General features: G+C 25.1%; 1 protein-coding gene across 2 annotated transcripts in view; it reads left to right on the plus strand.

Annotated features, from left to right (window-relative positions):
- LOC129609045 (serine-rich adhesin for platelets) overlaps positions 1–17,695 on the plus strand; it is a 58,134-nt gene extending 40,439 nt beyond the window's left edge. Inside the window, exons 4-7 of one of the 2 annotated variants that reach the window (XR_008696930.1) lie at positions 9,795–9,860; positions 10,021–14,891; positions 14,990–15,087; positions 16,550–17,695. Coding sequence is in view for 1 of the 2 variants with exons in the window: in XM_055520899.1 (XP_055376874.1) it covers positions 9,795–9,860; positions 10,021–14,888 (4,934 nt within the window). In the remaining variant the exon portion in view is untranslated. Of the gene's footprint in view, positions 1–9,794; positions 9,861–10,020; positions 14,967–14,989; positions 15,088–16,549 lie in introns of those variants that run through there. The other variant, XM_055520899.1, reaches the window with a different exon arrangement.
- Positions 17,696–18,156: the final 461 nt, after the last annotated feature.

Here is an 18,156-nt window from a genome sequence, read left to right on the forward strand (position 1 = left end):
CTTTTGGCTCGTTTTCCCTTATTCCTACCTCAGTGCTTCATTATGAAATAAACACCTCCGAATTAAAAGTTATAGATGTAATTAAGTAATATTTCTAATTTACTATTTGTTCATATTTGGTAGCTAGGTCTTAATTAAGGCAGATGTTTACAAATATTGACGCTTATTGTTATTGTAAATTTTAATCAGCAATATATTTGAAATCCTCTTTAAACACTTCATATAATTCATATTTTCAGTAAACAAGTAACATATCAAAATTATTTTCTTCTGTATTGAAAAATATTAAAATTTGGCTAATAGCAAAATCCGATTTTCAAGCCTGATTTCTGGTCATGGTGTTAGATGAAACTGACAAATTAATAAAATTTAAAAAAAATTCGCTAATTTCCATGAAAATAATCAAAAACATGCACTTATTATTCATTTCACTGCAATCATTTCGAAATATTTTTAAGAGACATTATCGTTTATTTAGAGGCAGAATATTAAAGTTACTTTATTCTAAGCAAAATTCTATTTAGGGGCATGTCATTTACTTTATAGAAAATATAGAAAGTGTTACCTAATCTTGTTATGATTATAAAAAATAAGAATTTATAGCTCCTTTGAACCATATTACTTATACGTTACTCTTTTGCTTATACGTTTTTTTTATTTTTGTTATTTCCTGTTCTATAAAACATATTCATACACTTTTTAAACACTCTGTTTATTTGACAAATTCTATATATCATTTTTATAATGTTATTATAAAGTAATAATATTAAAAATATCATAAAATTCAAAAGAAAAATAAAACTATAATAATAAAATAAGTAAAATGTAGGACAACATAAAAATAAAAAAGAAATTTTTTTTTTGTTTTTTTTTTAAAATAAAATAAAAATCGAATGAAGCATTTATGCTAAACAAGAGAAAAATGGAAGGGAAAATAGGAAAATTTAATATATTTAGAGAGAAAAACTAAACCTAATGGTGGTAGAATATGGAAAATTTATTTGATCGCAAACGACCTTTCTATTTCTTAATAACAGAATTATTTTCATATGGATTACATACGACACATTTAAAGAACTAAAATAAAAAAAATAAACCAAATTACTTTTTCATTTTTCTTAAATTTTGAATATATTGGCAACTCTAAAGGTTTTGCCTTCGCAATATACATATTGTGTTTTTTGTTTCTTTCGGAAAGAAAGTCTTGATTATAGAAAATATTTTAATAACTTTTAAGATGTCTCTTGTGGTATGTTTATTATTTTTTTTTATTTAATTTTTGAATTTTCAATAACATTAAAAAAAAATTATTTTTTATAATAATAATTACTTGGGATTTATGATAATTTCAATGGGAACCTTCGAAAATTCTATATTTTGGCATTAGTTTTCTTTATAGAATATTTTACATAAGCATTGAAAAGATTTTTGGTAATTGAATAATTTAATGGTAAATGCCATACAATTTCAAAAATTATTTTGCTACAACTAATATAAAACTATAACTTTTTCTTACCTAACTATAAATGGAAAAAGCCAAAAATGAAATAACTATAATCGAAAAATTTAATTCAAACCATGCGAATACTTCTAACAGTTGCCAAAAACAATATACATCTTATTTAACTCTCCGACTCCTACAATCAATCATTTGTATACACGGAGTGTCACAGAGTTGGCTCGGTCATCTCTATCCATTCTTCTCTTTTTAATTTTCAAGGAAAGTAAGATATAAGGGAAAAAATTTAAAAGTGACTTGAGAATTTTTTTTTGTGATGTAGTTTTCTATGGAAAACTTTCCACCAATTCTTTGGAAACCAATTCCAATTATCTTTTTGTGAATCCTTTATTTGAATTACATGATTTTTTTTTACTGTTATTAAAGAATCCTAAAAGCTGCTATTTTGTTTTTTTATATTTTTATATTTTTTTGTTCTTCTGTTAAATTTTATGCTAAAGTTTTGGGTACTTGATATTGGCTTCTATATTTTCTAAATGTATGTTTGTAAGGTTGATAATGATAATGCTATGTTGCTGTTGATGTTAATGATTATGATGGAAATGATAATAATAATAAATATAATATTAATGACGAATAATGTTGGGTGATAATTTTATTATAACTTTGTTTATTCTTCGGTTCTTTTGTCTGAACAAAAAATAAAATATACTTACCTAACATACGTATATTTGTGTAGGTGCATGTATACAGTTTCTATACATATATTCATGTACCTTATTCCAACAGAATACATAGGCTAGTAATGAATATCCTTTGATGTCATTATTAGTCCAAAAATTAGAATAAAAAGCAAAAAAAAAAAAATTTGTGTGGGAGTAAATTATATTACATGGTGATTATTTTTGATGTACTATGAATTAAATTTACTGCTTACATAAGCATATAACTCTTATATCATTTAAAAGTATATATTACGCATACATCATTTTATGTATGTGTGTGGGTATATAGTTACGAACATAATATGTGCATATTCCTAGTACAATATGTTTTTACAATATTTGTAAATTTTATTCAAAATAAATTTTAATTATATTTTATTATGCGCGTATGTTGGGGGAAAATTGTAATACACATTTTCATGTGTGTTTGAGTGCATAGTGCGAATTAGAATTAGATTATAATATGATGGATATTAATATAGGTGCGGATTACTGAATATTAGATAATAATAACAAAAATTATTAGAGGCGATAATAATTAAATCTTTTATATTAAATAATAATAATAACAATTATGGGTAAATTAATTGGGTATATTAAAACAAAATTTTTTAATAAATTTTTTATCATGTTAAAATTTATTAAATAAATGAATTTAGGTTAAAAATACATATTGGAAATATTAAAGTAATATTGAAAATTTTGAGGTATGTACTTATTCAATTAAAATTGACTATTTTTACAAAGAAGACCCGAATTTAAGGGGTAAAAATTAAAAAAATGTGTCAAATTTTGATTTGATATGTTATTTTTGTATGTGTTGCCTTATGATATTCCTTATTCGTATTGCAAGCATTGAAAAGATTTTGAGAAAAGTCTCTTTATTAAGTTCACTATAATCATTGGTGCGCACGTCTGTATGTAACTTTTAATAGTTTTGGAGACACGAAGCTGAAAATATGCAAGAAGATTTAAAACAGAGCTTCTGGAACCAAACTTTCATATATCCTTTTGAGATGCAAATTTAATGTAGCAAAATGAAATTTTTGCAGCATTGTATATGTATAACAACAGTTGTATATGGCTTTATTTTTATAACTGTTATTTTTTTTTCTAAACGGCCGATCTAAATGGGCAGAATTTTTAATAAGGAGGAAGGTATCTTGTAATTTTGTAATAAAAAAGGTATATTTAATTCAACACTTTTATTCAAATCGTAAAAATTTCAAAATGTGAATAATTAGTTTATCGTCTGTTACAAATTTTTAGAACAAATAAAAATATTTTATATTTGTTTCATAAATTTAATAATAGCGAATATAATTTTTTTTCTTAATTTTTTACCCTATTCGTAATTATAATTTGAAGTAAAATTTTAGAAATTTTCCAAAAATTTAAAAAAAAAATGGGAAAATAAAAGTATACCATAAAAAATTTGTTATTGATAATGACAATTAAATGTCAATTCTAAATTTGACAAGCTCAAATATAAATATATTTATGTATGAAGACGTATACATTTTCTAAACAGAGATAGAAAGCAATTTTTTTCAATTGATTCATATGTGACGGTTGTTGTTTCATAAAATATTCTAATGACCTTCGATTATGTTGATTTTATTATAAGTTATTCATAAAAAACAACAACAATAAGAATAATAACAATAATAAAAATACAAAGTAAAAAAAACACAAAAAACAAGTTGACAAAAACACAACGTTACCTTGATGAACTTTTGGCACTGAGGACACAAAAAATTTTGTCCAATCGTAAACACAATCACATTAATGATAACAAATAAATAACGAACAAAAAAATAATGAATAAAAATTACGATGATTTTTCTTTGTTTTTCTTATTTTTTTTTTTTTTTTTGTTTTTACTTTTTCGAATGTAAACGCAATTGGACGCAATAATTTTGTTTTTGTTATTTTTTAGTATGATTAGAGTTGCCAATTGAGAAATAAGTACAAATATTATAGTTAAAAATTCCTCTTTTGTCTCAACACTATAACATATTTGTGAATATATGCAACTGAATATATTATATACAATTGCTAATTCAAGACCAAGATAAATACTACTAAATTAGGTTCCTAATGCTCATAGAGATTCTAGCAAAATTGGGGCTTTCATGTATTTTTACCCTAACCGGAGCAAGTTATCACATTTTAATTAAACATTATACAAACTTATTTCATGAATTTCATTTAACTTTTAATCTAAACTAAAAATTCAAACAGGTGTGAATTTGATAAACAAATTTAAAAAAACTGAAAATTAGCAAATGCATCTGTTAAAGCATTTATGCACTGTCATATACCATAATGCAATACAAACGTAGAAAGAGAGGCGTTTTTTAATAACTTGATTTAATTATGCCTTTTCTTTGTCCTACATTGTGGCCAAGTAATGAGTACTACTATGTGAAAAGAATACCAATATGCCTATTTGGAGAGACAGTATTAACCGTTAATTGGGATAGGCAGTCGGTTTTCCTATTGCCGAATTTTCTTATACATAAATATTATTAGTTTTTAACAGTAATATTTAAGTTTTTTCGAAATTTTTAAAAATTATGTCAAATAATCGCTTTTAAGAGATTGAAAAATACTATAGTATATTACGCAGGCCATAGAATATACCTATGGTAATTGTTGCAAATTGAATTGAAGAGCAAATACGAGTTCATGAAAATTCTGAATTTTTAAATAAAAATGTATTTTTCAGATGTAATTTACGAGTACAAACTGCTTTTTTAAAATTTTAACTTTAAATTAAAAAAAAAAAATATGTAGAATCAGTAGAGCTAAAAATATTAACGAATTTTTTTTAACACAAATAATTTCCGAAACCCGAAAAATAATTATTTTTGTGTTGGTCTCTGAGCTTGGTGGCCTGATAGATGCATATATGTATATGACATTATGAAAAGTATAGAATTTTTTTGTATTTGAAGGAAGGTACGTAATGTGTATTTTAAATAAAATTCTGAAGAGAGAAAGAAAAGATCTAGCTTCTAATATTAACGCACTCGAATATGAAATGAACAGCTAAAAATTAATTAAATAAAACAAACATAGGGCAATTATAAAAATTTTGCCTCTCTGGTGGTAGAGTTTCCTTAAAAATTCCTTACCTAAACAATTTTAAATTCAAAAACCAAATGCAGAAAGCTACAAATTTAGGTAAAAGAGGAACCGAATCTAATGAAAATTTAATGAAAGTAGAACCACGATCAGTATGAAAGCAATCAATTAGAAAAAGTACAATATGTATGAGTCTCTTCCATCTATATTATAAGTTCATATTTTATTATGAACTTATCAAATCAATGTTGGGACGAGAACTCTTGCCGAATACGTAATAGTTGTATTTTGCATATACATACATAGGTACACGGAATCTAATTAATTTCTTCGCTCTTGTACACAAATTTACTTGTTTTTCGTCAAATGAAAATATAAATATAACGGAAAAACAACAACAAAAAAATAATAAATAAATAAAATAAACAAAAAAAAATTAAATAACGAAAAAAAAAGTATGTCGGTTATTCATCCTTATTTTCATTTCGGTTGTTTTTGTTAGTACAGAAGTACTGGAAGAAGGAGGTGTGTGGTGCTGTATGGTTTTTCTATTTTGAAATTGTTGTTTTTTTATTTTTTGACGATAAAAACAAAAATTTGTAATTAGTATTTTTAATATTATTATTTTTTTCTTTTTTGATGATTTCATTTTTCTCTATTCATGTTTTAAAAAAATATAGAAAATTTTGTGAAGGAATGGAAAAATTTTAGTTGATATTTGAAGCAAAAAAAAAATTTTTTTTTTGTCACCATTCAATAACTCTTTTTTTTTTATTTTTTATTTTTATAGAGAATTTTTATTAGTTTTTAAATTATTAATTATAATTCCTAAAATGATAATTTATTTTTGTTGTTTCATATTTTGAAGTTTTTAGGTCAAAGTAGAATTAAAAAATTCTTAGAAAATTTTTTTTTTCTAAAAGACATAAAAAATGTTAGAAATTTTTTTAGCACTTTTAGTGTGTATTAGAAAAAAATTAAAATTTTTTATATTGGAATAAAATCCTTATTTTAAATTGTTGGAGCGGAATTAAAGTTTTTACATTAGAACTACTTTTAAACCTTTACTTTTTAACACTCATACAAATTGAATACAAATTAGATTATAACAGAAAAATAGAACTCTAGTTATATTGTAAATTTATGATATTGTTAAAAGAACTCGCAAAACGTAAGCAATGTAAAATGGTTGGCTCGATTTAATAACTGGGTCCGCAATATTTTGTTAAAAGTAGTTTTTATAGTATAGCTACAATACAATTTCAAAAGTTATTTCATCATATTTCAGAAAATATTTCAGCAGAGTTAAGTTTTAAAAGAACTCTTAGCTCGTGTATATGGCAGCTTGAGAACTTGATTTGAAATGTTCTCAAAACTCATGTTGCGTTTTTACTATGTCAGCTTGAAAGATAACGTTGAGCTACTGCATTTCAAACCAATTAAGCAAAATTTTTTGATTGACTTGTGTGAAAATGGCTTCAAGTCAAGTAACGTTTATATGGAGATGAAATAAGCTTCAAGTAAGTTTTAAGTCATCATATAAACGCGGTATACTTGTATGATAAATGTATATGTTAAAGATAATGAAAATGTGACATAACTTCTTATTTAAACCTAAATTTTTTTTTTAAACACAATTTTATTGACATTCATGCAAACATTCTATATGACGAATTTTAACATTTTAATTCACAAAATAAATATTTTCATTTTTCTAATTGTTTACAATATTTTTAGAATAAAAACTTTCATTTTGATTACATTCTCTTGGTCCAACATACATTGTATAATCTGATGAACAACCCCATTTTTCAGCTTCTTTACAATAGAAACGAATGAAAAGTGAAAATTCTTTTTTTGGTAATTCATTCCATGTTTCATTAAAAAATGTTTTCTTTAAAAATTCTAATACTTCTAATGAACCACAAAAATTAAATATCATTTTAATTTTTGGTAAATTTTGTCGATTTCCAATAATATCATGACCCAATACAAAAACAATTGTTTCACCTTCATGTACTCTTCTTAAATGAATTGTCAAAATTATTTTGTTTTAATTTTATTTAAATATTTCAAATATTTAAAAAGGCATTATTATATTTTTACCTGAATGGTATACCACTATTTACGATCAACAAGAGTGTTGCCATTAATACTAATATTTCAATACCATTTCGATGATAGTTGAATGTTTGCAATGAATATAAAGTTTTAGCGCATAATACTCCAAACCATGAACCTTGCAAATTAATTTGAATACACCAATTTTTTAGATCATAATCTTGTACTGATGAAACTATTTGACAATTTGATAATTTCTATGCAAATACATATATAATAAATTATTAATTAATAATTTTATATACTATGACTTCAACTTACATTTATTATATTAAGTAGTGTTATAACGTAAAGTAATCGATTTTTTTGATTTTTTGATTGTCCAATACATTCTTGACTTAATTTGTAAAAATCAAAAAGAAACTTTTTAACTTTATACAATGGTGGTGAAAAAGGATTCGGATTATGATGTCTTAACAATAAAAGTAATTTTCCAAGAAATATTTCTTTAAGACCATATTTAACATAGGGCCATGTTGCAATTTGAATAATCTGTAAAAAAAAATCTTATTAAAAAATTGAATTTTAGTACTGGATAATTTTTATTACCTTCATTGCCACGTAATCATAACTTTGTGTATTGAATTTTGAATTTTTATACAAATTTTTATTAAATTCATGTAAAAGTAGTGTATCAGCTGCAAATCTGAATAAATGGCATGTTGAACGTATACGATTACGATGCCAAATATCAATATAACTTATAATTTCTTCAATTACTTCTATTGGTAAATTATAGAAATTTTTTGAAAAAATATAATTAACATTATTATTATTACGGTGGCGACTTTTAGAATTTGATTTTGACGATTTTTTATTTGTTTTCGTCATAATACACTTATATAAATTTTGAAATAAAAGATTTTTATATAGAAAATTCGAAAATTATTTGATATTTTTTGTTTCCGGAAATAAAATTTAAAATTTTATTATTGTTTTTTTTTCCAAATTCTGACAAATACATTTTTATTTTAAATTTTGTTTAAATTCAAAAGACAAAATTCAAAGATTATATTGAAGTTTGAAACAGAAATTTAATGAAAATACAGATATCGTATAAATTTAACAATATAAATATGGATAATAAATTATTTGTCCGTATTGAATACGCTTATTGTATTCAATGCAGGGAAAAATCGTTGCCAGATTTCATTTGCTTATTAGATTTTTTCTACTCAGAAAAGTCTTTAAAGCAGGATTAAATACGGTAGGTAATTGGTTTTGCAATACGTATACATATATGACAAATCTATTTAAATTTACGATACAGAAAACTTGCTTTATTCACACGACATTTTATAGTCAGTATTTAGACATTTCGAAAAAGTATAATTGACTGTTAATATAATATTGCCTTCCTCCTCAATAACTTACATCTGTGCAAATGTTCGGAAATAAGTAATAGATCAGAAGGATTATGTCAATTTCAATAATTTTTCAACATATTGAGTTTTCATTCCAAAAGTTAAAGATTCTCCATCTTACAAACTGCAGAATTTAAGCAAATTTTTACATTATAATTTAAAGCACGTACATATTATATTTTCTTATTTAAGTCAAAGCTATTCAATTACTTTTTATTCTTCTTGAATAATTTTAGGTCCACCTATTAAAGGGGAAGAATTATTGAGTTTTTATAAATATGAAATATTATTTAATTTAGTTTCACTTTTGAAGTAATTAATAATCCAATCACAAAATATTTAATAATAATCTGAAATAAGATATCATGCTCTGTTCTAGTCTAGCCTTAATTTAATAAAATTGAAAAAAAAATCACTATACCTGTACTGTCAATCCTAAATTAATAAATTCAAAAACAGACAAAAAAAAATTAAAAAGAAAATTTTCTGTCAGTTGACAAAAATTATTATTGCTTTTTTTTTTGTTTTAAATAATTATAATTGTTGGTTGAATCAATAAAAATTTTTAGCCATTAAAATTTCATGGAAAGAGTAAAAAAGATAACAAGAAGAATGTTTTAAAATGAACATGAACATAAAGCAAAACCAATGGATAAGTGTCATCTTTGCCACCAAAATATTAGCATTTTTCGTATTTTTTAAGTGTACTTCGTAGAAATTCGTAGAAAAATTCTAAGAAAGACAAAACAGAAAGTACGTAAATAAAAAAAAGTAATTAATTTCCCAATTTTATTATAATCTTATTATTTATTATAACTTGTCTCTTTATACTTTTAGAATTTGGAGAATGATGAGTAGGTTGAGGCAATGTGAGACCGGTTTTTTTTCTCTTTATCTTAATCTTAAATATCCTTGAGAATATTATTAACGATTTTTATGTTTAATCAACTATAAAGATTTTCATTACTTTGATTTTAATATTATTGATGACTTTTTCATTAAAAATTATATTAATATATAATTTTATCATTACAGCTCTTAAAGTTAAACTAATGGTTAGAAGACCAATAACACAGCTGGTTGAACAAGGAATAATACCTGGTAAATATAATAGAATTTTAGTAATATTATGTAAATGTATAGAATAATATTAACAAAATTAAATATCACTGCCTGAAAATCTATTAGAGTTTATGTAAATTAAAAATATTCTTATATTATAGTTATTAAATAATCTTATATGTTTTTGTTATATTTACAGCATTAAAAACATCACCGGCAATTCATGAACAATGTAAACAACTAGAGCGTGCTAAAACTGGTGATTTACTTAAAGCAAAAATTCAACAAAGACCAAATCGTCAAGAATTGGAACGTCGTCATATATTAGAACATGATGAAAGTCACGTTGATCCGAGTTTAGCTGAAAAACAGCGTATGCTAAAAAAAGCACGTTTAGCAGATCAACTAAATTCACAAATATCACATCGCCCTGGTCCATTAGAATTAATAAAAAAAAATATTTTACATACAGAGAAACCAATTGAAAAAATTGTTAAAGAAGGTTTAGTTTCATTTAAAGCAACATCAGAGGGATTATTAACACGACCGCAACATCCAAATAGTTATATAACATTCGAAGATGATTCACAAAGCTCTGAAAGTGATACAAGAAATACTCCACCACGACAAACTGATTTAAATGAATTTGCAATACCAATAAATTCACCAGCTAGTTGTTCATCTGATATAACAAATCAACAACACATTTTGCAACATAATCAAACAACAACAACAACTTCTCCTGGTTTAGTAACACTTGCATTAACAATTCCAACAAGTGCTGGACAAGTTGTTGTAACATCAGCACCAATTATTCAAACAAATAATAATAGTAATAATAAACAATCGTTGTCAACAAATCAATTACAATTAAATCAAAATAATTTAATAGCGGTAACTCCGCCACCACCTCCACCTCCACCACCACCGTTAATGAGTACAACCTCAAATGCAATACAAGTAAAACAAGACACATCAAATTTGTTTGCTGAATTATGTCAATCAGTTGCTGGACCCAATTCGAGTCCTAACTTTTTACCATTAATTGCAAGTCCTGGTTCATTGGGTTCTAGTGCATCAACTTTAAGTCCTTTATCATCGGTATCATCACCGCCACAATCATTAACGCCACGATTAGCACAATCACCAGCTCTTCAATTCCATTCAATACAACAGCAGCAACAAAAATCAGATGCTCCTGGTAAAGATAAAAATCGAAAAAAGAGTAAAACTAAACCGGTTTGTAAAGCACGTACAATCAAATTTCATGAATATAAAGGACCACCTAATTCTGCTGCTGCCCAAAAACTAAACGTCACGGGTTCATCAAATGATATGCAAACCGATCAGTCGACATGCGAAACTTCATATCAGTTGATGTTAGAGCAACAAAACTGTTTACTTAAATTTTTGGAGAATTTAAATAAAAATCAGTCTGTATTGCCTGCCACTACTGGCAGTTCTACCAATTCCAGTACAACAATTAAATTTTCTGCAACTCCAACTGTCAATTCAACAGTTGTAACAACAACTGGTCGTGATACACCAGTTAATAATCAAATTGTAACAACTAATTCAACGATTCCACATCCACCGCCACTGCCATCGCCAGCATTATCAGTTGTTTCATCTATTCCACCGCCAAGTCCGGCACCTAGCAGTTACGCTGAATCAACATGTTCTGCAACAGTATCTAGCACTCAAGTTATAACCGATCTTGGACGATTAGAGAAAATGAAGGTTTCTGACTTAAAATTGCATCTTAAAAAACGTAATTTACCTGTATCAGGTCCAAAACCTCAGTTGATTGAACGTTTGAGACCTTATTTGCCTTTAGATCCTTTAGATATTGTCCCTACAACTAATAGCACGCCAATCCCTGTTGTTGCAGATGTTCCTATGAATGATACCACGGAGTGTGAAGATACCATTATGTATGTTAATTCGCCTAAGAATGCTATGATTGTTGATTCTCCAAAACCTAGCACTGTTATTCAACAAGTTGAATCCATGGATATAGTTCAAATAGAGTCACCGGCTGCTGTAGTGGTTCAAGCAACACCAATTGTGACACCCGCTCCACAGGTGGGAACGATTTTGGCTACAATTGCTCCTGTAACTAAATCATCATCTGCAAAGCAGTCTAAAACTCCTACTTTATTACAACAAGTATCGCAACAGCAAATTTTGCAGACGTCAAATGAAGATCTTGTAAGAGAACAACAACGAGAAATCGCTGAGTTAAAACGCGAATTACAAAGGAGTCAGCAAGAGCTATTGCAAATGAGACAAAGTAAACAACAAGCACAAATTTTATTAGTAGAACAACCAATAACACCTCAAATTCATTTGACTCAAGCAAAACCAATTGTACAACAGCAACCTGTTCAAACCAAGTCCACCCCTATAAATCAAAAATTAGTGGTTAAGCAACAGTTAGAGGCTAAAATACAAAAGCAAAAGGCAGCACAACAACAAGCACAAGCTCAAGCTGCAGCAGCCGCTCAAGCAGTTCAAAAACAAGCAACAACAACGCAACTAGTCCTTACAACCACAGCAACGCCTACGGGAAATGGTATAAATAACAAAACAACTCCAGCTTTGATTATACCGACTAAACAAGAGGACAAATCCCGTCAGGCTACAATAATTACTACAACAACGCAACAAAAACAGCCACAAGCAACAATAACTGCACACCCCACTACCACACAAAATTTGGGATTTGTTTGGAATAATGAGAATCAAACCATATTTTTAGTAGAAATTCCACCACCAGCACAACTACACGATGCTAATAAGAAGATTATAAATGGACATCAAAGAACTGCGTCACTACCGAGTATTGTATTTCCGATAGCAACGACTACAATACCACAAACTATAACATCTTCACAACATAATTCAACACAACATATTCAAATTCAAAAAAATGAATCAAAGCCGTTGCCGCCATTAGTACATCAGACTATGTCAAATATAGATATTCCAACCCAAATACAATTAGATATAAAACCCCCGCCACCATTATATGAAGAAGCGATTGCTAAGCATAAATTACAAATAAATTCTCAACCGCCACAATTGATTTCGACCACTGCACCAAATTCAAATACAACTAATTTAACTTCAATGACAAAGTCATCTTTAACTATAACTCCTCCTGTCCTCAAAATTAAAAAGGAAATATTGGATAATACAGTGAATAATAGCAATAACAGCAATAACAATTGTTACAATAAATCAGTCAATAGCGCAACCACCTCTAGTAATTCTAATAACAACAGTAACAATAGAAATGACAACAACAGTAGTAATAATAGTGGCGATTTGAAAAAACATTCTTTTAAATCTGAAAATCTTTCTGACGTTTTAGATATTTTGATACAAAACGGTGAATTGCCACAAAGTGCTTTAGATACTCCTACTACTCCCAGTACTAATTCGAATGTTATTCAACAAGATGGTCAGTTATTATTTACATCAGTTCAACAGCAAGAAATTCAACAGCAAAAGACTCAACAGCAGACATCACCATCCACATCATCATCGCCAGCAACATCAAATAATTTGTTAAATCAAATCACTGAAATACAACAACAACAACAACAGCAACAAAATATATCTACCGCAGTTGATAATATACATCAAATGAATTTAATTACATCTTCAGACGTTACGAATTCTTCACCAGCAGCAACAATAACTGGTGATACGCAAATACTTGATAATTCCGATTTTCATTCATCTTTACTTCTGAACACTCCTCTTAATATTGAAAATATTGATATGGCATCTCCAATGCAACCTGATTGTCATATCGATGACGTTGTTACAAAATCTATTGATGCATTTCTTGAGCAGGCTCAACAAGATCATCAAAATGATCAACAACAACAAAAACAACAAAGTTTTAACAGTAATAATAGTAACGCGGGAAATTTAAATGCACTTCACCAACATCATAATCATCTTCCACATCACATAACAAATAATTTAGAACACTTTGATGATTTGGTACTGGAATTAATGAGTCAACAATTAGATATGGACATTAGCGAAGAAACGTGTCATAATTTTCCATCAATGATCATTGATAGTAATTCAAATACATCGTCTGAATTACTTCAAAATCATAATAAGTTATCAAATTTAAGCGTAAGACGTGATATGAATCCAAGTTTACAACCATCTATAAATGAATTAATACAACAACAATTGCATCATCACTTACAAAATTTACCATTGCAACAGTTCAAACAACATTCAAATCAACAACAACGACATCCTCAACAACACCCACAACCACATCTTCAGTTACAACAACAGCAACAGCATCATAATCAACAACAGCAACAAAATCAACATGAAAATAATAGTAATATTAATAGTAGTAGCCATCATCATAATACCATAGGTCGATCAAATTTACTAGTTAACGGTAATATTGATCATCAAGCAATGGCTACTGATTCAACAAATGCTTTTGATACAACTCATTTTGATATTGCATCAAGTCCAACAAATAATAATTTTAGTACAACACCAATGGATGTTTGTGACGATTTTGATAATCCATTGGCTAGCTTAGGTTTTACAACAAGTTTTTCACCAGATTCTAATATAAATACACCACCACATCCGTTCTCATCTGGTTTATCAAATAATTCAAATAGTAATGATGGTTGTGGTATTAGTCATAATAATAATAACAATAATAATAACAATAATAATAGAAATAATAGTACTAATATTGGTAATAGTGGAATATGTGGTTTTAGTAATAATATTAATATAAATCGTAATGGTCCTAATTCAATATTATCAACATCAAGTTGTTCAAGTAATCAAAATTCACCAGAATTTCAAATTCATAATGATTATGGTAGTGGTATCGGTAATGGTGGTAATAGTAATGGTGGTAATAGCAATTGTAGTAATAGTAGTGCGAATGATAATACATTTAATACACATTTGCCAATTAGTCAAGATAATATACTGGATTTATTTAATATTGATGACTTTAAAATGGGTGGACCATGGAGTGAAATTGATTATGCTGTGTAAAATGTAAGATTTGCGAAAAAAATACCGAAAAATCAGATGAATTGCCAAAAAAAAAAAAACGATAAAAAAAAAATAAAACTACTTTTACTGATTTCTTTTAGAGTGCTACGAAATGATTAAATTAAAAAAAGAAAAAAACTAAATAATGATGACACGAAACAAAAATGAAAAAAATTTTGGAGTTTTATACTTAAAGGAGGTAAGAGTTTTATAGAGCAAATTATGAAAAAAAAGTAGTTAAGAATATTCAAATTTAATAAACTAAATGTAAATTTGTCTCCAGCACTTTATTAAAACTGAAGTATTCGTTAAAAATGAAAATAAAAAGTTGTTAAGAAATTAAAAATAATAATTGTTAGAAATTTTTAAGATTAAATTTTGAAAGATTCACATTTTATGTTTTTTAACTTGAGAAAATTTTATTTAAGTAATTTAGACAACATAATTTTCTAAGATCAACTCTAAAGAAGAAAGATTTCGGAGTTTGTTTTTTCATTTTAAAAATAATTAAAAATATTAATGATGTGAATTTGCATAAGATTTTTTTTTAATTTTTTTAGTTGCAATTTTTATAATTTATTTAATTGTTTTAATAATAAAATCATAAATAAATTAAGTTTTTTGAAAATTTAACAAATTTTTAATATTGATAAGAGAAAAAAACATTTTTTTAAGAAATTTTTGCAAAATTTTTATAAAATAAAAGAAATTTAAATATTTGTTTTTTTTTATAATAAATATTTTTTATACAATTAGAATTTTTATTAAAAAGAAATGTAGAAAATTAATGAATATTGAACGTTATCGGGAATACGAAAAAATTAGGAAATTTTGTCAGAATATTATTAAGGTAAAAATAAGAAAAGCACGATTTTTTCCATTTTCAACAAAACACACTTTAATAAATAACAATTTTCAAAAGTAATTAATAGCTTACTGAATATTTTGTTAAATTTTTTTTTTGTGATTGAATAAATTTGAAATTTTCTTAAAATTTATAAAATATTATTCAAAATTATTAAAAATATTTTAAACTTTAGAAATTAAAATTTCATCTGTTGAGGAATAAAAAAAAATAAAAATTATACTTGCCAAATTAAAACGTTCGAGTAAAAGTGTAAACACAATTAGCACTGAAAAGAAAAATTTTGAACATATATATTTTTTTTTTTAGAAAAATTTATGTACGAGTAGCAAATTTATTAAAATAAAATTTCTGACTTTTTGAGTCAAAATAATTCGTTTTTATTAACTTTATTAATATAAAATTTAGAAATCGAAAATTGAGAAAAGTTCTGTATGTATTTTGTTTGATTTAAAGCGGAAATTTAAAATATTAATAAATATTATAATGAAAATATTTTATTAGCTTTATATTAAATATTAAAATGATGTATAGAATTAGAAAAGACTTATTTCTATTAGTTTTAATTTGACCCATCTTTCAGTATGAGGAAATAAGGGAAGTGTTTATCATTATAGAATTTTTGGTATAAACCTAGCATAAATTTGTATTTTTATTTTAATTAAAATATTTTTCGATATTAGCACTATACAATATTTTCTTTTTAAATATTTTAATTTTTATATTTTTATTTTATTTCATTCACTTATTTATTTAATTTTTATTTATTTTGTTTTATTTTTTTCTTTCTTTTTAGGTAATTCGTGGAATTCATGCTTTATTTTTTTTTTTCCTTTTTTAATATTAGAAAAATATGAAAATTATACTTAAAAAATTGCATTCATGGAGCGCATACATGAAGTAAAATTAGAAAAAATCAAAAAAAGAATAATAATATTTTTCATCATTCCAACTATTAAAATTATTATTTAATGTGTATGTAAATAAAAATTTATATAAAATAAAGCGAAAAAAAAAAATTAAAAAACTTAAAAAACAGAAACAATAATATAAATATCACAAAGAAAATAATGAGAAACAAAAAATAATTAATATTATAAATTTATATTTTAAAAAACAATAAGTTCGCTAAAATATCACAGAAAATAAAAAAAAAATTAACAAAATTAAGCAAACAAAATGAAACATTTTTTCAATTATTGTAAAATTTTTTTTTTAATTAATTATGTACAAAGGTCAAAAAACAAAAAATAAAAAATAATAAAAAAATACTAGAAAAACATTTTAGTTATGTTTAAATATTATTTTAGTTTGCTAAATTTATCATAAAATAACTAAATGTTTTTTTTTTTTAAATAATTCTGCGTTTAATTTTTTATTTTTGAATTCGCATGAAAATTAAAATTGTAAATATAATTTTGGAATTTTGATTTAAATTAAAAATTCTTCTTGTTATTAGAGGCAAATTTAAAAAATATTTACAACTAAAATTTTTAAATGTAAACTTAAGATATTGTTCAGAACAGAATGTTGAAGCTAAATGACAGGCTTTTGACCAACACAATCAAAAAACAACAATTTATTTATTACATAAGTAAATATGAACACTTTACTTACGTAATACATTTACTTTTATTTTCATGCGAATGCTTAATAAATATTTATGTATGTCTCAAATGTCTTGTCCACTTGTTTTTTTTTTTTTATTTTTTTTATGTTTTATTATTAAAACTTAGTTATATTATTTATATGAAATTATATTTTAATATTTTATAAGCTTAACATCGACAACGAATTTTTTTTTTTTGAAATGCAAGTTATGTATAACATATATTTTGTTTTTGAATTTTTCAAATTAAATAAGTCATAATTATTAATATAAAGTTACACATGACATTAAAAATTTTTAATATTTTTATAAATATAAGATAATTTTGTATAGTTTTTTTTTTGTAATTTTTGAATGATCAACAGTTCAAACTAGATTTGATAATATTGAAGAATTCAAATAATTATTTTAATATATATTATAATTCTTTGATAATTATTGAAAGAGTAATTAAAAATTTAATTTTTTAAATAGGAAGAGGTTCCTAAAAATAATGTTCCTCTATACATTCCTTTCGATGCTTTTTGCATTTTATGAAAAAAAAAAAATAATTAAAGTTTTAACAAAACACCAAAAAAAAAACGAAAAAGAAATTAAGATCGAAAATAAATTATTTCCATAATATTTAATTAAAATATAATAAATTAATAAATGATATTCCAAACTTACTTTTAAATTATTCAATTTTTTTTTTTTTACAAATACGAAACAAATACGAATAATAATTTTACATTTTTAAAGACTGTAAAAGAAAATCATTACAAAAAATCGATCACGTAGCTAAAGAGCAAAAA

The sequence above is a fragment of the Condylostylus longicornis genome, unplaced genomic scaffold (genome assembly GCF_029603195.1).
Source record: "Condylostylus longicornis isolate FDR11 unplaced genomic scaffold, ASM2960319v2 ptg000038l, whole genome shotgun sequence".
Taxonomy (NCBI): Eukaryota; Metazoa; Arthropoda; class Insecta; order Diptera; family Dolichopodidae; genus Condylostylus; species Condylostylus longicornis.